The sequence below is a fragment of the Primulina huaijiensis genome, chromosome 5 (assembly GCF_012295235.1).
Source record: "Primulina huaijiensis isolate GDHJ02 chromosome 5, ASM1229523v2, whole genome shotgun sequence".
NCBI lineage: Eukaryota > Viridiplantae > Streptophyta > Magnoliopsida > Lamiales > Gesneriaceae > Primulina > Primulina huaijiensis.
In genome coordinates this window covers 14,836,722-14,856,469 of record NC_133310.1, presented here as the reverse complement: position 1 = coordinate 14,856,469, position 19,748 = coordinate 14,836,722, and the positions used below count along the sequence as shown (strand labels likewise).

Below are 19,748 nucleotides of genomic sequence, written 5' to 3'. Positions count from 1 at the left end.
AGCATTACCAAAATGGATTCAGGAAGCTGTTCATGAGACTTGGGCAAATAATGATCATTTGTCCAGAGGAGATGTGTTGGAGCTATACTTTTTCAGTACAGCACCAGAACCCGCAGGAAAAGGCTCACACGAAGCCTTTCATTTTATCAAGCTAAGGAGGCCAGACATGAATTCTCAAAAATTTATAAAGGATCCTCCTACAAATGAAACCCCCTTAGTCTCTTCATTTAATGAAGATGACATGTCTACCAGGAGAGCATGGGGTATCTGGGTCTGTCTCACGGAGATGGAAAAAGTCAAGTTTCTATTTAAGTTTTACCAAAACTCTTTAAATGGATCATTCTGTTAAACACCATGACAGGAAAAACCACAAGTTTTGCAGAAGATTTATTCGAGAAGAAAAGAAATCTTTTGTGGAATAGCAAGCTGCCGGCAAGTAAAGAGACTCGCCGAAAATTCTGTAACATGGCACACATAGGAAGATGGTCAGAAAACATCTGCCCTGAATGCCAGGATCAGAAAGAACCAGAATTCGGTAAAGGTTTCAAACCGAGATCTGATCGGAAACATTTTACCGAGGCAAGGACAAGTGGGGAAGGACCACATTCACATTTTCCTCGAGGATACAAAAAGCCTAAGATTTCTCGACAAAATTAAAAGGGACATGTGAACAAACCCACTAACAAAAGGAAGACTACCATGTGAGTGGGAAAACATGACCACCAATAATCGGTGGAAAAAGACACAAGAACCACTAATAATGAGTGGTAAAAGACGGAAGAACATTGGATACTTTATTCAAAAAATGAATCCAATAAAGAAAACAAGAAAACTGGTCCCGAAATTTTCATCTATAAATAAGGACATATTGGAACCAGTAAAACACACCAAGAAAGAAACCTAAAAGAAAATGTATTTTACATATCTAAAGGTTTTAAAAAGAAAACTCAAGTATGAAAGGAAGGAGCTGAAAGCTCTCCGATCATTAGTTCTAATGTTCCAAGAGAAAGGGGACGAAATTACAGCTGATCTTGTTCAAACGCATTCCTACTGGCAGTGCGGTGAAATAAAAGAATGGTAAAAGTTGATGTCTAGATTAATAATCTAGAAAAAGAAGGAAAGGACCACTCAACCAACAGATGGTCCCAAGCAAGCTGTAAAGGCTTATGAAGATTTGAAGTCCGTGTTTCAAATCCGAAGGAAGCCTTCTATAAATAAGGCAGTAAGAAGGAAGTGGAGATCATCGAACATTTTCCTCATTTCTTTCAAAACCAATTGTAATATTTTCTCTTTCTAGTTTATGTGTTTTCAAGTTTCAGCTACTATAAGTAGCTAAGCAAGTTCCTCCTTCTCTACAGGAGGCTTCAATGTAATAAAAGATGTTTGTGTTTGAATAAAGAGATCTTTTGCTCTCAGCCCCTCTCATGTATTATTTTCAAAATTTTATCTTTTACTATACACCCTAAGGTAGGAAACGAATTAGGGTTGTGCTAAGTGCTGCTGAAGGAATCTACGTCAGTAACCATCGGTTGCGATTGTGTGGTTGGACTGTGAGGAGCAGTTCGTAAAATACGATGGATATAACCCGGTGGTATTCTGGTCAAAGAGGTAAAAGATTTAATTTATTTAACGGAAGCATGATGGGCCATTAAGGGAGTTAAAAAATTTTAAAGGAGATTACTGTTTTAAAATAAAAAGGGCTATAAATTTAAAAACAAGAGGTCAGGAGGCTATAAATTTAAATGCCCCCAAAGCTTGTGGCCGATCACTAAATATTATTATAGGTTCCCTTTTTCCCTTTATAACAATGACCCGTCTCAGACGAACGGCTCCTTCGCCCGAATAAGAAAACGCCTCATTTGCTCGCACTTACAGGTTCTCTTTTTGACCGCGTAACAGTTGCGATACCTAACCTGTAGAAACTGCTCCCCTGCAACCACCGAAGATTCACGAGGTAATCAGCTTCAATTCCGATAAAATCATGGAAAATTTCAATCAAATTCGGTGAATTTGCAGATCAATTGCATAACTCAGATGCATTGGTTGAGCTCACTCTGTTCTGACTTCTGTGCAGTTGCTGATTAATGTACTGTTGATTGTTTCAAGATTTTGATTCCAAAAAATGGCAAATACGGACAAGCAGAGAGCTTTAGATTACATAAACCAGATGTTTCCCACAGGTAACAGATAAGACTTCGTGCCTATGTATCGGAATTTTTCTGTGTACATGTTTTTGTGTCTATGTACATATAAATGAGTCTTCGATTTTGTTGAATTTTATTGAGAAATGCAGTTTTTTTTCGTAATTATTACATGTGGAATTTATCGAAAAAACTTGGTGGTCTAGAAAATTGAGCATTCAGCAGGAGGTTATTGTTTCATGTATATATATGTGGGAGAACTTGGTGGTCTAGAAAATTGAGTATTCGAGCTATCTTTTATCTCTGTCATCATCTAGTTGAAGAGATCCAGGACATGAAGCTTCTAGCATGCTGGAACAGGATGTTGCAGCTACATAAAGTAAAAAAATTCAGTTTTTCGACTAACTTGTTGGATCATAGTTCGATAAGCGTGTTTTATAATGTCTTTTTGTGTGAAAACTTTAGGGCTAACCTTCATATGTTTTACTTGATTTTTTGAAAGATTGGACTTCTGACTCTTTCAATGGTGGGTGATATGCAGAGGCATCTCTCTCTGGTGTTGAGCCACTTATGCAGAAAATACAGAGTGAAATCCGCAGAGTGGATGCTGAGATTTTAGCCGCTGTTCGTCAGCAGGTTGGTGTTTCATTTACTGTTTCTTTTTTTTTTTTTTGGATTCATGCACTTTGTACGCTACCCATGTCCATAAAGCTAATGTTCATGCTAGGAAAGAAAATGAAAACTTGAAGTTACAGACTTTTTATGGGAAAGAATCATGGTTTTCTTTGTTCTACTAGTTATAAATGATATTATGTCCAAACATTGATTTTTAAGCTTCCTTACTTTTAATGGTGGCAATTAGGTGATTGTGTAAAGCTTTATGAAGAAAAGGAAGAGTGAATATCTCGCATGTCCTTCATAATTTGTTTCGTGTTCAACTAGTGAAAGAAAAAATCGAGAAAGTCTCTCACAGTTCTTCCTTAATTGTTCCTTGTGATAGGAAAATCACCCATGAGTAGCATTTAGTGCATGGCAAACGGTCTCGTTATTTTCCTGTGATATATTGCATGCTATTGAGGTTTGGATTCAGGTCATTGGACTTGATACGATAAATAAAAGGGTCTTCTTTCCTTGAATTTTTTATATTGGTTGCCTTGCGTTCACAGATGTACACAAATTTTGTCAAGGTAGTAATTTCGCCACAGGAATGTCTACTGGTATATGTTTTATATTCTCAGGGTAAATACGATTGTTAGTAGCTGATTAAGGCTTAATCAAGGACAGAAAATATGTCCTGGCTGTGAAAAATCAGTATTAACTATTCATGGAATATACTAGTGGAGAACATTGAAATGGAGACACATTTCGTTAGTAAATGTTTGCCATTTGCTGTAAGTAGCACAAAAATGCAAGTTGGTAAACAAACACAAGGATTTTCAATGTGTTTAAGTTACAAAGTTCTAGTATTTTTGTGTGCAAACTACTAATGGCCTTAAAAATGTTCTATTTTTACCATCAAATCATTGGCCATAAATTGCTTCATGAATACATTTGTAGTGTATCATGTATGTAATCACTTGGCCACTAAAACATCCTACTTATATTGGGAATTGAATCCAATTTTAAATATGAGAATGCATTTATGTATAGTGCATTTGCAGCCCTTGGAAGAATATGCTACGAAGCTGGCTCAATTAGAACTTCTTTCGTTTTACCGATACCAAGTGTTGACGAGTTCTTTAGGATTACTTTTGTGAGGATGGAAATCTATCGGGCTTATGGGAATAGAATTCAACTTTATATTGTATCATATGATATTATGTTACACATACAGAGTAAAGGTTGCTAGCGGCGTGACGATAATTGAAATCACTGAATTCTCTCTTGTATCAGAACCTGTTTTTTCCACTATGGACAGTATTTCTGTTTGTGCGCTTATTTGGTCTTGATATTACGTCCAGAGTAACTCAGGAAGCAAGGCCAGGGAGGAACTTGCTGCAGCCACTCATGCAGTTAAGGTCTGTTAATACCTAATTTCCCTGCAGACAATTTATTTCCTCAGCACAAGTTTCTTTGCACTTGTCCTTATTTGGTCGTCATTTTCATTAGCATTAGATTCAACATTGCTTCTCTTAGTTTATATTTTTTCTACCATATGAACCAGGAACTCATTGGTAAAATTAGAGAAATAAAAACGAAAGCAGAGCAAAGTGAAACAATGGTTCAGGAAATTTGCCGTGACATTAAGAAACTTGACTTTGCAAAGAAGCATATAACTACCACAATTACTGCCCTTCATCGTCTTACTATGCTAGGTTAGTTGTCTTACTCTTGATTCTTTGGAAAGAGTTTGTCCCCAGACTCCCCATAATCTTGCTGTATTTAGGTTTCTTTGCTGTACTTTTTTGAATAATAGCTTTCTTGTTGAATTTTCACCATGTTTTAGCAGATGTGATAGATTCAAGTCACAATTTTTAATGTTTTTTTCCTGGTTGTATTATTTGGGAAGATCGTTGTGCTTTTCATTTTGTTTAAGTTTCATCACTTTTTCCTTTTTTTGAAATTGAAGTTGTGTTTGGCTCTTTTGGTTTTGTTTGGTTCACTCTCACCTCTCACATCTTAAAATTTTTAAAGAACAGCTGTGGAATATAAGATGAAGTTCGAGTTACATGTTTTGAAGGCCAACCGATATTTTATGCAATGATTGATTTGAATCTGAGTTGTTTGAGTCACTTAGTGATTATTCTGGTTGAAAATGATGTATAATGTGGAAAATTTTGAATGCAATTTTTTGGGGGAAAAAGAAAACAAACTTTTGAAAAAAGGGGGAACAGATCAGCCAAACAGAACCATTTTCCTTTTAAAAGTTTGTTTGGGCAATTTCATTTTATGGAATATATGTCTACAACAGCACCAGGGTTTAACTGGGAAATCGTGCATGCCTTTATACTGGAAAAAAATTCAAATATGAGTTAATTAATTTTTTGTTTATTTTTATGTGATTCTTGAGAATTAATGCAATCTCTGTTTTGTTTTGCATGCCGCCAGTCTCTGCCGTAGAACAACTTCAAGTCATGGCTTCCAAAAGGCAATACAAGGAGGCAGCTGCGCAGCTTGAGGTACTAAACAACTGTTTACAGGCTTGTATCCCATTTATCTAATAATGCTCACATTTTATGTAGATGGATCGTCTCGCTCTATTTTAGGTTCAACTAGCTATTTTAGAAGCTTCTTTCAGGGCTGCAGTATGTTGATAATATAATATAAAATATTAGCTTATTTTAATAAGCGAGTTCCATATGGCGGACCTTATTGTTTCCGGCCTTCCTTGGAATGATGTTGGCTCCCGTGTAACAGATAAGGCGATTAAGCAGCGGGAGGGACGTCGGAAGGACGCTGGAGCGGGAACAGGTTTGGGATGGGAAATATTGTAGACGGCTCCGAGCCTAAGGGATCCAGAAAGTGATGTCCGACTGGAAAAGATCCAACTGATTGAAGACCACCGGAGGCCTGTCATTGGGGACATTCAATATAGCGGCCAGAGATCCGCTGGTTAACTCAATAGTGACCCCTTTGACGTAAGTACGTATATGTTGCATCCCGGTCTTGTCTTTTTCCTCAAAATTCGCGTAGAACTGCCAGACCAACTCGGGGTAATAGGGGCCGGCGATGTCCAGGAGAGGTTCCCAACAAAATTTATCAAATTCTGCCCTGAGTGGCACCTCGTGATCGATCCGTGGATGAATGGAACGTTCAACAATCACGGAGTTCTCATTAAGCACCGAGCACCACTCAAAATTATCTCGGCTGGTGAACTTAAAGGCATCAAATGCCAACCTAGCGGAACCAGAAGAAGAGGAGGCACCGCCTCGTGCACGCTTACTAGTCTGTTTGCGAGGAGGCATTCCGACACACGCAAATAGATCCAAACACCCCAACAAACCAATCACAACACCCCAAACTGAGCCCCTCAAAGTGATAACAATTCAACCCTGACACAATCAAAGTCCAACACCCAACAACCGAAAAATAACACCCAATCAATAACCGAACTAATAGGCAATAATCCTATGGGAGTGAAGGTGCAGCCACGCTTACCGGAAAGAAAATGGGAGGCTATTGCACCGTGGTGGAGGGCGGTCCGGCGGGAGGCGGCGTGATGGTGGATGAGGGGCTATGAGGATTGTGGTGGTTGTGGAGTGGCAGCGGTACACGGTGTTGGGCGTCCGGCGACGGGAAGAGGCGGCGTCAATCATATGGAGCGGTGGTGGTACACGGTGGTGGGCGTCCAGCGACGGGAAGATGCGGCGTCGATGATACGGAGCGGTGATGGTAGTGGCGTCGGGACGGCAGGAGGCGGCGTGCGAGGAGAAGTGAAAGAGGAATTTAGGGATTTAGGGGCGGAAGTCTGATGTTTTATTCTGAAAGCAGTCAAAAATAGAAGGCACGAACCCCGTGTACATGTCCGTGTATAATCGCGAAATTGAAAATTCTGGAAGTGGCCTACACAGACCCCGTGTATCAGTCCGGGTACAGGTCCGTGTATACTCTGGAAATCGGCAGGTTGGAAATTCGTGGACACGGACCCCGTGTAGAGGTCCGGATAGGGTTCCGTGTAGGCTCTGTAAATCGGCAGTCACAAGATTGAATAACACGGACCCTGTATGGAGGTCCGTCTAATGGTCCGGGTGCCAAATTTAATTTAATTAAATTTATTTTTTTATTTTTTATTTTTAGAGTACCCGACACACACTTCGAACCGGACACATACTTCGAAGCCAGGAATTTACATTTCTATAAATCTACATATCAAAATTGAAACTCGATCAAGCACACATGATGCACGAATTGTACAAAAACTTCCCTGGCCTATTCGACGTTCTCCGTCCGCTGGTCACAATAGAATCTCCCCACACTTGAGAAATCTCACTGCTATCGAATAACATACATGCGCCACCATTCACTGAGATTAGCTCACGAGATATGCATAAAACAAAAAGAAAGAAAACTAAATTAAAGATGAAAGCAAAATAAAACTAAACACTGGGTTGCCTCCCAGCAAGCGCGAAATTTATAGTCTATAACCCGACTGTATTCCCTTATTCAATATGGGTCCTGCAGATCCACGGTGGTCGGCTCATCTGGCATAGTACCACCATGATAAACCTTCAGCCTATGCCCATTCACCTTGAATGCTCCAGTTGCTTCACTAGTGATCTCTACGGTCCCGTAAGGGAAAACTTGCGTGATGATGTATGGTCCTGACCACCGTGAACGCAACTTGCCTGGCATCAACTTGCCCGATAAGCCCTATGTTCAAGTTCTACGGGTAGGTGACACGACTTCCCATACAATAATCTAAAAGGAGACATGCCAATGGGAGTTTTAAAAGCAGTGCGGTAAGCCCAAAGTGCATAGTCGAGTTTGCTAGACCATTCTTTCCTTGAAACATTGACAGTCTTCTCAAGAATGCGTTTAAGTTCTCTGTTCGATACCTCGACTTGGCCACTAGTTTGAAGTGCGTTTTCCATCTGGTTTTCTCCACGCTCTAGCCGCCTTCTCTCCAATTCTCCAAAATGTCCAAAGTCGTTCCAAAGTGTGAAAGAGTTCTTTTTCAATATCTTTTATTTTCTCTTTTATATCCTCCTTACAAAAAGCCCCCCCAAACCTGTTATTTTCGAGCCATAATCAATTTCTTCCCAAAATCTCCAAAAAATCTTCGCCAAATCTGATGTTGATATGAAGGGCACGGACCCCGTGTAGACATCAGGGTAAGGGTCCGTGTATACTCTGTAAAATTCTGTCAAGGGAACACTGGACTCCGGATAGGCACTGTAATTCTCATTCTCAGAGGGTAATTGACACGGACCCCGGGTACAGGTCCGGAGTTGGGTCTGTGTCAGCACTGTATTTTTCTTCCTTGGGCTTCTAAGACACAGACCGTTACACGGGGTCCGTGTAAGGGTCTGGATACGTTCTTTGTGCTATTTCTTATTTTTCCGGGCGTTTCTGACATGACACTGCGGAGCTTGACTTTCTTTCTCTTTCTTTGGCTTTTATCATCTTTTGGTCAAACCTGCAAATAGCAATAATAAAGCGAATTAAGCGTAAAACTTGTAATAAAACCGCCAGATAAGCACGAATACGACAAAATAAAGTCTCTAAAACGATATATACTTTGTGCTTATCAATAACTAATCTTCCAAATCATCTACATATGCACCATCTACTACATTCTTGATCCTCTCATCATCGGACTCAAAATTGTTGACTAAATTTTTAAAATTGTTAACTAGGTTTTTAAAATTGTTGACTAGATTTTTAAAATTGTCGACTACAACTTAAAAATTTTGACTGTCCGCCTCGCCTTCCTAGCCCGCCTGCTCGCCTCCTCGACCCGTCTCCCCAACGCCATACAGCTTGGGCCGCCTAAAACACCCGCCTCATGTATAGGCGGTGCGGTCGAGGGCCGCCTACCGCCTCGACCGCCGCCTCGACCGTCATTTAGAACACTGGTCCCAGGCAGCTGCATATTTTTGTTTTCACGATCCACTAACCTAAATGGATTTGAAATGTCTTTTGATCTCTCTCCAGTTTCTAACATACGAGAAAGTTTATAAGTACCAAATTGGATTACTCATCAAGGGGTACATAGTAATTTTGAATTGAATTTTAATATGCGGCTGTTGTCTTGTACACTCTCAGAGTTAGTATTTTTGTTCATAATTTTCAAACTTATTGTTGCTTCCACAATGTTGCATGGTTTAAGGAACACTCCAAGCAATGAATTTACAGTTTCCTTTTACCTCTTTTGTGAATATGCATCTATATTACTTTCTTGTATACATTAAGTTACTCCATTCTATATTTTGCATAATTCATGGGTTTTCATTGCATTTCAGGCTGTCAATCAATTATGTGGTCACTTTGATTCTTACAGAGATGTTCCGAAGATTACAGAGCTTCGGGAGAAATTTAAGAGTATCAAACAAATACTAAAGTCACACGTGTTTTCAGATTTCTCCAGGTGTGTTGTATTTGACAGCTGTGGATCAGTCCTTGAATGCTGCTTCTATATCTTGTCTTCAAGTCTGGTAATAAGCTAATTTCTGGAATTATAAGTGTGTTTAAATATTATCATCTTCCTTTTCTATATCTATTTGGGCATCTCAACCAATGTTCAATCAAAATAGCCCATAAACTTTGCTGCAAAGGAAATAAAATAGAGAGAATGAAGAATGTGTAATAACCCTAAATTTCTGGATTGTATTATCACCAAAAAATTATGCTTAATGTGTGATAATGCAAAAGTTCTCAGTAGAATTATTATGAAAGATTTTAGTTATACTCTTAGAAGTATGTGAAAACTTACTGCATATTATATCTTAAATCCCATTTTAAAACAAGGTTCTGAATTTGCTTCTGCCTTCTTCATGGTGTAATTGCTATCTCGTTATGACATCATTTTTTTTAAAACTTTTTTGAGATAGTTGTGGCGAGTATTGTGTAAACTTTTCTTTGTAAAATGAATCGCTGGCGGTGTTTGGGCGTTTTGTTTTCGCTGGTGGTGTTTGGATGCTTTGTTCACCAAGTTATTTTCGGTTAAGTTTCATTTTTCGTAGAATGTGCATCTTCCACTGTATTTCTTTTTGCCATTTTTCCTCCTATGCTTTCCTCCCATTTTCTCTGTTACTTTAAAACTTCGTGATACAAATTCTCCACAGCTTAGGTACAGGTAAAGAGACAGAAGAAACTCATCTACTGCAGCAGCTATCTGATGCTTGTCTAGTCGTTGATGCTTTAGAACCATCGGTCAGGGAAGAGTTAGTAAAGAATTTTTGCAGCAGGGAGCTTATTTCATATCAACAAATTTTTGAGGGAGCTGGTGCGCACATTAGATTTTTTGTCCTGGCATTGTTTGGATTTTTAAAGTTCATTTGATATATCTTATATCTGACAGAATTAGCAAAGCTGGATAAAACAGAAAGAAGGTATGCCTGGATCAAGCGTAGGCTGAGAACCAATGAAGAGATTTGGAAAGTTTTCCCATCTTCATGGCATGTTCCCTATCTGCTCTGCATCCAGTTCTGCAAATTGACAAGGTTGGTGATTTTTACCTTCATTTGCGTCTTCTGATATAATTCTCTAGGTAGATTCCTGTTCAAAATTCTCCTTGGTCACATGATTTTTTGATTACTGTGTTGGTATCTGGCCAAACAACTGTGAGTGAGCAAGTGTTTAGCTTTTGGTGTATTCGATTAGTTGAATGTTGATTGGTGTAGCAGCAATTTCAGACACTTAGTTTCGATATCAAAACCTAGAAAAATCCTTTTTCTTCGCTTGGTGATGACATATGATTACTGCCAGATATATTTCTAGTATGGTGTGTGAAGATGACTTTGTCATATTTATATAAGCTGCTCGTGTGGGGATATTCACGTGAAAGAAACTTGTTATGAGATGGTCTGTGGAATGTTTCCAAGCTTTCTGTTGTAGAGACTTTGAAAATAAATCTAATTACATTTTCATCGCCTAGAAATGCTGTAAAACTTTTCATGAGATTTTCAACTAAACTCTCTGACCTTAGCATGGATTTCTCTGTGACTCCAGGACACAAATAGTGAAGATTCTCAATAATCTTAAAGAAAAGCCAGATGTAGGGACAATATTAATGGTGAGATCCTTTCAATAAGTACTCCTCAAATTGTTTCAAGTTAACGATCAAATGTAGTTATCAGAGATGGAACAACTAAATTCTCAAAAATTGAGAATCAAGTGCATGCATGATGCTTCATTGTCTGTGATTTTATTAAGCTTTGCTTCCTGTTTGTTATACATATGAACTTTTAATTTATACTGGTTTATCTTTAATAATCTTCGGGGTTCTCTTTCTCTTTTTGTTTGTGTGTTCATATCATCAGTCATCCAATTTTGATTAGCTATCAATTTCCTAGGCATGTTTTTTTTACCAAATTATGGATGGCCTCTGTTACGGCCTCGGCAAGATCAAGCTGCTGGAAGTGGATAACAGCTTTATTTTGCTTATCAGTTATTAGGTCATGATTTGTTATCTTTTAATAAACCATTATCCCATGTGGGTAATGGAGGAGATAAGGGTAGTTATCTTGGTTTGTTATTTTAAATTTCTAGCGATAAGAATGCCATTGTATTTAAGCAATGCAAAGTGAAATAATAAAGCAGCAAAATGTCTTCATTCTCTAACAAATTCTCATTTCAAGCCTCTAAACATTTACAAATATCCACAATAGGGAGGAAAGGGTGAAAATCTAATAAATCGAAGGAATTAACCCAATTGAATGATCGATTGCTCAACACCCCACTCGATCCTTTGCACAGGCACACAACAGTCTCTTTCACCAATTAAACATTGGTCATCTAAAATATGTTTACTTGGGTATGCTGTTTGCTTGCACCCCTGCTTGAGCCTTTTGTTTGTTGCTCATCCCAGGGATAAAAGTTACTAAAGTTTGCACCTTTATTATTTGATATGCACCCTGGTGGAATTCATATTTCTGCTAATTACAGATGCTCTATGTGGCTTTTCATGGGACCCACGTTGTCTGTCGACCATCAGATGCTAACATTTATGCTCAATGAACCTAATAATATCTAACTTCTGGTAGTTACCTTTTATACTTCTAATGTTTATGGCTTCCAACAGGCATTGCAACGTACCCTTGAATTTGAGGAAGAGTTAGCAGAGAAATTCGGAGGTGGAAGTCGGAGTAGAGAATCAGAAAGATACAATGTGGAAGATAAGGCGGAAAGTAACAATGAGATTGTTTCGGACATTCGAAAGAAATATGAGAAAAAGCTTGCTGCACATCATGGAAGTGAGAATGAGGCATGGCTTCATTATTGATTGATTAAGTTGATAAATACTACTAGTCAAGTTATAATTGACTGCATCACGCTACTTGTTGACTCACTTCTTCTCAAGCCAGGATCAAGATGGCCAAAAAGATATATCAATTCCTGGTGCTGGGGTAAGTTCCCTTGCTCGGAGCTTGTGCATGGTGCACAGGAAACCAAAGTTTATCTCTTGTAACAAGAAATCGTCTTTTCCTTGTTTGCTATGATTGTATTGTTAGCTTGTTTATTGTTGCATTTGATATAGTAAGTTTCAAACATCTTGTTTTTTTCTTTCAAACAAGTTTGATTTTTCAACTTTGAGTCATTTGCAAATTTATGTGCAATCTTTCTTGAAAAATATTTGGGTGCTTTTTTGTTGCATCAGGGTGACGACAATGTATTGCAGAAAATGTGTTGAATAAAGTTCTGGTTCTAGTGCACTGGCTTTATGTCTGTAGCTGTAGCTCGGTCCTCATTCAGATTTTAACCTGAAAAGTACTGCTTAAATTTGTGATATTGAAAAACAGTGGCAGTTCAATTTTCAAGGGATCATTTCTTCATGCTTTGAACCTTACTTGACGGTATATGTGGAACTGGAAGAGAAGACTCTTATGGAACATTTGGAGAAACTTGTACAGGTTAGGTTTGCTACATCCTGACAATGTGAGTGGTTGGCGCGTTTTATCTCCTGCACTAATTGGCATTTCTATATCTTATGCTACAGGAAGAAACTTGGGAAACTGAAGAGGGAAGCCAAACTAACATTTTATCTAGCAGCATGCAGGTAAACAAATGGGAATGCTAAGAGAAATCTGTTTTTATAAAGCTAGTAGGTGATAATCCTTTTTTTAACCATTCACTTATGTTGCATTTGCTTATTATTCCCAAGAACGTAAATACAGTTAAATAAGTGGATGAAAAACATATTCTGAATCTTGGACTTTATTTCCTTTTTAAGTACGCCAATGTATGTTTCTTCTCACTTAGTAAGTTTTGGAATCTGAATTCACTTGGTGGTGTCAAGCCTTACATTGATAAGGTCAATCTGCTGTAGGCTGCATCTTGATTCTGAAACATATTAAGTTTCGGATATTCAATATTTTCAATTATCATGTGAATATGAAATATCATATTAGGTTTCCCCTTTGTTTCCCCTCATCTGTTACTATGTTTTTCTGCATGTACCAGCTCCACGTATTTTATGTCAGAAGGTTCATGTGTCCTGAATTAAACTCCTGCCACTTTGATTTCTGAGTCTTGCCTAGCAGTAAAATAAAATAAGTTTGTGAATTTGCTCATGCTCTCAGCTATCAAACCTTTGTTCAACTTCAGTTATAGATGAAATGAATCTTTGTTCTACAGTTGTGAACAAATTTTCTTCACAAAATTCTTTACTTTTTGCTTTGCGTCTTTCACTTACTCCAATTTACTCAAAATACTCAGGACTTTTTCTTTTCAACTTCTAACGATCCCTATCTACTGACATAATATCCTGTTATTTAACATGACATTATGAAATCGTTTATCCATACTATTATGATGTAGGTCATATGTTAGTAAATCATCACTTACAACTTCTGTTTTTGTTCTTTCATGTGATTCAATAAAATTTTCCTTTGAAATACACGGGCTTTATTACTTTTTGTTAGTCCCCCTCCTCTCCCACAAAAAGAGAAACAAAATAAATTACAACATGGTAAATTCGTGAAATGGAAGAAACGTGTAATACATGTCTAATGATATATTCCTTGTTTAATGCAATGACTCAATTTCAACCCTCTTTTGGATAATTTGTGCTGCATTTTTTTTTGTGGAAGGACTTAGTGCGGAGAGTTATTGTCGGCTTGTTCTGTTCTTCCGTGTTTAATCTAAAATGTCACACAACACATTGCAAAATTTCCTAGTATCTAGTTTTGTATTCCAGCTCTGTTTTTCTTTCTTGCATCCTTATTCTCAATTAGAGTAATGCTTTTTCTAAATCCTTGATTGTTATATGAAGGTCTTTTTGATGATAAGGAGGACTTTAAAGCGATGCAGTGCTTTGACAAAAAAAGACACTCTCTTTAATCTGATAAAGGTTCGTCTTTGTCTCCAGACTTTGTGCTTTGGCCTGAAGTAGGTTATTATGATTTTCATTTAAGGAGGACGCATTCTTATATTAAAAGGTCTCTGGTGTCATAACTTCCATTTTATACGTTTTTCAAGAATCCTTAAATCTTTGAACAGGTATTTGAAAGAATTCTTAAAGCATATGCAACAAAACTTTTTGCCAAACTCCCAAAGGGTGGTACAGGCATTGTAGCAGCTGCTACAGGAATGGATGGTCAAATAAAGGTACGTAATTTTAAAGGTTTTTTGTGTTAGTCATTGGTCAAATTAAGGAACTGTTTTTTCCATTTTAAGTCTTTTTCATCGTCCTAGTTCAAATGTTGGCTTTTTTCCGCGTATTTTTCGCTAATGGTATTTTCTGCAGACATCTGACAGGGATGAACGTGTGATCTGTTATATAGTTAATACAGCTGAATATTGCCACAAAACGGTTAGTTTTTTATCATCATGATAATTTGTAATCATGCTATATAAACTATGATATATCATTAAAATACAGAAGATACAGACCGAGTTAAGTATTTCAGACTAAGTGTAATGATATTCAACCTATTCTGCTATATCTGTGCTCTTGTAAACTTTGAGACTTAGAGAGTGTAATAACTGCTCTGTCATTAATACATATATATCTTTTATTTCATTTTCTATTTATTTTCTTCCATTTTATCTTCTTATCTATGGCTATCCCCTCTTTGAATTTTTTCACTATGTTATCAGTTCATTATTTCTGCTACTTCATATTAATTTTCTTTTGTTGTCTATGCTACTAATATTTAAATTTATTCAGTCCGGGGAATTGGCCGAAAACGTGTCCAAAATAGTTGATCCTGTCTTTGTGGATAGGATTGATATGTCCGAAGTGCAGGTAGGAAAAATATCATATTCCTCGTTATACAGTTGCTCCCTTTGTACCGATCTCTTTCACCCTACCTATCACTACATTGTGCAGGATGAGTTTTCAGCGGTTATAACAAAAGCATTGATAACTCTTGTGCATGGTATAGAAACTAAATTTGATGCTGAAATGGGTGCAATGACACGTGTTCCTTGGGGCACAATTGAAAGTGTTGGTGACCAATCGGAGTAAGATTTCTTTATGGATATGCTTGCTGTTCAAAATCCTAATCTGTTTTTTTTCTTTTTTAATGTTAACCTTGATGATATGTCTGCAGGTATGTAAATAACATAAATACAATTCTGACTGCTAGCATCCCTGTACTTGGAAACCTTCTTTCTCCTATATATTTCCAATTCTTTCTTGATAAGGTAAATGTGCTAGTATAGTTTCATGTTAATCCACATTATATCTTTCTCCTTAATTCGAATTTATAGATTTCTGGAATTTCACCAAAAAATTGTTACCACTTGACTGGATGAGAAGCAAAATGTTCTGATTAAGACGCTTGAACGATTCTCATTGTTTATTTCTCGTAAATGGCTGTATTTTTGAAAACATCAGCGACCTTGAGTTTCCTGATGAACCAGTTAACTTTACCCAAATTGGTTTTGGGTAAAAATAAAGTGATAAGAGTGTTAAATGGGTTACTTTCAATTAATACATAGCTCTGTTCTGAACACAGTGGTTTTATAAAAAATGGCCTAGCATGATATCGGTGTATCAGAACTTGTTTTTCTTTGTCTTGAAATATTATTTGCTCCACTAGTGTGTAGCCTTCCTGATGTGTGAAGTCCATTGAATGTTTGTCTGCTTGATCTTATTCACTCATGTATGCAAATTCTTTTTGTGGGACACCTAGAGGGAGGATGTTGGGAGAAGTGTTCGATCTCTCCCACTGTGTTCCCTGGTTGATGCTGATAAGTAAATTAGGAAAGTGCATTATTGGGGCTGGAAACTCTGTAGTCTTATGAATATACTTTCAATTATGAACGTATCATCTTCAAAGATTGATCTATCGGGAGTCATTCATCCATTTTTTGTGTTACGTTATGTTACTAATGTGTTTCTTTTAATAAAGTGCTCATACTTCTAGGATCTTTGCAGCTTGCATCATCTCTTGGTCCACGCTTTTACCTCAACATATTCAAATGCAAACAAATATCAGAAACAGGAGCCCAACAAGTAAATTCTCCCTCTCCCTCTCCCTCTCCATCTTCTTTGGTCTCTCTCTGGGCACTTTTTTTGCAGAAGTTGACCTAATTCTTAAATATCAGGCTATATGAATCGTTCCAGTGGGTTATATTTTGTTTTGACATATAATAAACCCAAAAAGCATATTGCATTCATAATTTCATATAATTTAAGGTGTTTATATTGTGAAACCTGCAGATGTTGTTAGATACACAAGCTGTAAAAACCATTCTCTTAGATGTTCCTTCCCTTGGGAAAAAGGTACGATTTGCAACTTCGCTACTGGTAGCCACTCATAATTGCAGTTTGATATATTGAGAATCAAAATTCGTTTTTTTTTCATTCCACAGCTTTACGAAGTCATTTTAGTTTATTTTCTTCTTTCTTTGTGATTTCTTTTTGTTTTTAAGCTTATGAAAAATAAAAATACGCTTGATTTTCATTTGTTCCTTTAACGTCTTAACGTTTCCTGCTTGTTCGTCCATGTAGTTGTCAACTGAAACTTAGCCTCCCATTTCTTCGGGGTTGACTTGAACTAGGGTGAAGTGCTTTTACTTTCCTAAGTAGAAATCAGGTTTTTCTGTGTGATTTTGTACCTCCAGTTTCCTGTCCTTTTCAAACTATGCATTGTGAGGTTCAACATAGGACTTAGCTTCTGACACCTGTTCCTTGTAAGAATTGCTATTGTCCGTATTCCGTAAGTTTTTTTTTCTGGTCAGTGTTTCTTAATCTCATTCCAACGCTTTGTGTGTCAGTATGGATGATATCCTCTAGGAATTTAGCTGTAATTGTTCCTTTATGTTAGGGTTGGATTATCCAGCTTTTGCGCCTGTCCACTTGTGATCTAATTGTGTTTGCAACTCCACTTACTTTTTCATGCCCCATAAATCTTTTAGTTACTCATTTTAGCTGGTGAAATAATAGGTTATTTAATTTGGTATCTTTTTTTCTATTTTGATTCCAATAGATTGTGTCACTAATCTACTGTGACTGATTGTCCCCTGGCCCACACTTCCAATTCCCCTGCGCTCCCTGGTATAAACTTTGTGGGCTCTGGCCTCCAAATATTGGAAGCAAATCCATAGTATTCCTGGAGTTTTCCTGAGTTTAAAACTCAATATACGACAATCAATTATCAACGATTATGGCAATTTTTAAATGACCTGTCGCAAAGATTACGACCTTTTGTTTTTCTTGGATATAACCCTGGCATGATTTAAATGACAAATTGGTAAATCTTTTGCAAAATTGCTTTGCCTTCTTGTGGACTGTGAGCTGGCTCTTAGACAATAGACCGTGAACTTAAGGTTCCCCGTATATATTTTGTTTTTAATAGTCAACTTATTAATTTGTTGAGATCAGGTTCGTCTTTCATATCACCTCAAAATATACGATGACATGTATGCATATTCTAAGTAGATCCGTTATTTGCTACTTATTTTAATGCATGAATATGCGAACATTTCTTTCACGAAAAAGCAATGAAATCATCTCTCTTTTTACTCCACTGGAGACCTTTATGTAATTGGTAACTCTTCCCATCTAAAGCTATGAAAGGGAACCCAAATATCTATTAATTGTCCTCCACTATTTTTGCATCCAAGTAAGTTAAGGGTAGTAGTTATAATTGCATCATATTGTCTCCATTAGCCATCTTATCTCGGTTTAGTTTCTAGAAAATATTAGGGTTGTACTTTTAAGCAAAAGAGTTTAGTAGCCCAGAAGGGAGAGAATCAAATCATTTAGAAAATTATATTTGTGACTGCATCTCGTCTCACTAGATAAATCTTTAATAACTAACCTTTATTTTGTCTTAACAGACATCTGTAGCTGCTGGCTACTCGAAATTCGTGAGTCGAGAAATGAGCAAAGCTGAAGCTCTGCTAAAGGTGTGATTTAGGTTTTTACGATTGTCTTTGCGACTTATCATGTTCTTTTAGTTTACCTTTTCGGAGAACATTGTCAATTACATGATATGCAGGTTATATTGTCCCCAACTGACTCTGTGGCAGATACATATTGTGCATTATTGCCCGAGGGTTCCCCTTCGGAGTTCCAACGGATTCTGGACCTGAAGGTAGTTCTTTATTTTCTTCAGAAATTCTGGATTTATATCATTCTGTCTCAGAATCAGGAATTAAAAAAGTTTGCTTTGTTTGTCACCTTACGGAGGGAGTCTTCTCCTTTTATTTTTTAATCTATTGGTTTCGCGTCCATTAGTTTTTTTCTTAATCAGCTGCCCGGTTTATTATTAATTTTTTTCTCTTGAAAAACTACAGCCAAAAGGATTGAGTCTGTTCACTAGACATTCTTATGTTGTTAAAAATGAAAGTAACACCACTGGAATTTTTCTCTTACTTTCGTAAGAAAGCAATTTTGCCTTCAAAATATCATCTATTGCTATTCGCTTGTACATTGCTTATATGCATTGAAAATTTGGATTTCTATCCAGACTTTGGAATCAAGCATTTTCAGTAACTCTCTCACTTCATTTCATTTTATTACTTCTTCTCTAGGGCCTCAAAAGGACTGATCAACAAAGCATCCTCGATGACTACAACAAACGTGGAGCCGGGACATATCAAGCATCTATAAAGACAGTCATCCCATCTGCGCCCAGCACCATTCTGGCACCCGTGATAGCTAATCCAATCGCACCTGGGATCATCCCACTAAAGGAAGAAATCGTGGCTAGAGCAGCTGCACTAGGGCGAGGTGCTGCCACAACAGGAATCCGCAGATTCTTAGCTTTAACTGAATCAACCACCAAAGATCGAAAAGATGGGGCATTCAGAAAGCTTTTCATCGGATAAAATGTGTTTGCTAGTTCTTCCTTGACATTGAGTTCATTTCTGTTTCATCAGAATTAGCCTCTGTTAATTATATCCGGCCCCTCCCCTGGGGTAAAATTTGTGTTGCAGTTATGGAGTCGGTAATCGGATTTTTGGCTCAATGGTTCACACTAAGCCGCAGGCATGTTTTTATTTACGGGAAAATTCAAAATTTTCTTCGGCTGTAAATTACTTGATTTGAATCATCATAGTTTATGTTATTAATTCAATGGAATATATTAAAATCTAAAAATTTTTTCATTGAAACGTATTTAGTTTTTAGAATTATCGAAAAACATTTTAAAGTTTAAGTATTTTTTTATTTAGTTAATCAAAACATTTTATTGATGTATTAATTGTGAACATCGCAACGAGATCAAGCTTCATTGGCGCACCCCAAACACCTCGTCCGGATGGATGGACTCGAGTGAAGATTTTTGATTTCATAATGGATTTTAGATAATATCTAATTTTAGGTGAATTAGAAATTTATCGTGATTTCTGATAATTGTACCTAAATTAAATAAGAGTTAATATAAAATATAATATTGTGTATTACATGTTGGTAGGGATTTATCCAATCTCTTTTATTAGACATGCAATATGAAGATGACGAAACTCATAAAATATATGACAGCAAAGTTCAAATCGAGGCAAGAGAGAATTTTTGTCTTTAAGACGAATTTTTCCCGCACTTGATGCTTA

The 19,748-nt window shown here is 37.2% G+C and overlaps 1 protein-coding gene across 2 annotated transcripts; it reads left to right on the top strand.

The window, feature by feature from the left end:
- Window positions 1-1,818: 1,818 nt before the first annotated feature.
- LOC140976667 (vacuolar protein sorting-associated protein 53 A-like) lies at window positions 1,819-19,293 on the top strand. Of its 2 annotated transcripts, none has more exons than XM_073440917.1 (25): window positions 1,819-1,954; window positions 2,075-2,180; window positions 2,683-2,777; window positions 4,103-4,159; window positions 4,306-4,456; window positions 5,190-5,260; window positions 9,044-9,168; window positions 9,866-10,026; window positions 10,102-10,243; window positions 10,752-10,815; window positions 11,824-12,006; window positions 12,107-12,148; window positions 12,548-12,652; window positions 12,739-12,798; window positions 14,014-14,091; window positions 14,241-14,348; window positions 14,488-14,553; window positions 14,911-14,988; window positions 15,073-15,206; window positions 15,296-15,389; window positions 16,126-16,203; window positions 16,411-16,473; window positions 18,033-18,101; window positions 18,194-18,289; window positions 18,729-19,293. In XM_073440917.1, exons 2-25 carry the CDS (start codon window positions 2,123-2,125, stop codon window positions 19,023-19,025), a joined length of 2,475 nt encoding a protein of 824 aa, XP_073297018.1. In that variant the 5' UTR covers window positions 1,819-1,954; window positions 2,075-2,122; the 3' UTR covers window positions 19,026-19,293. The 2 variants fall into 2 exon arrangements, with proteins under 2 accessions (XP_073297018.1, XP_073297019.1); XM_073440918.1 differs by having other exon boundaries at window positions 1,832-1,954; window positions 2,107-2,180.
- The last annotated feature ends 455 nt before the right edge of the window (window positions 19,294-19,748 follow it).

Excerpts from the sequence above, each read along its gene's own strand:
- LOC140976667 (XM_073440917.1), top strand. The coding sequence starts at position 2,123 with ATGGCAAATACGGACAAGCAGAGAGCTTTAGATTACATAAACCAGATG. Across the intron at positions 12,007-12,106 it reads ATCATGGAAGTGAGAATGAG|GATCAAGATGGCCAAAAAGA; the intron begins GCATGGCTTCAT and ends TTCTCAAGCCAG. Across the intron at positions 14,349-14,487 it reads GAATGGATGGTCAAATAAAG|ACATCTGACAGGGATGAACG; the intron begins GTACGTAATTTT and ends TATTTTCTGCAG.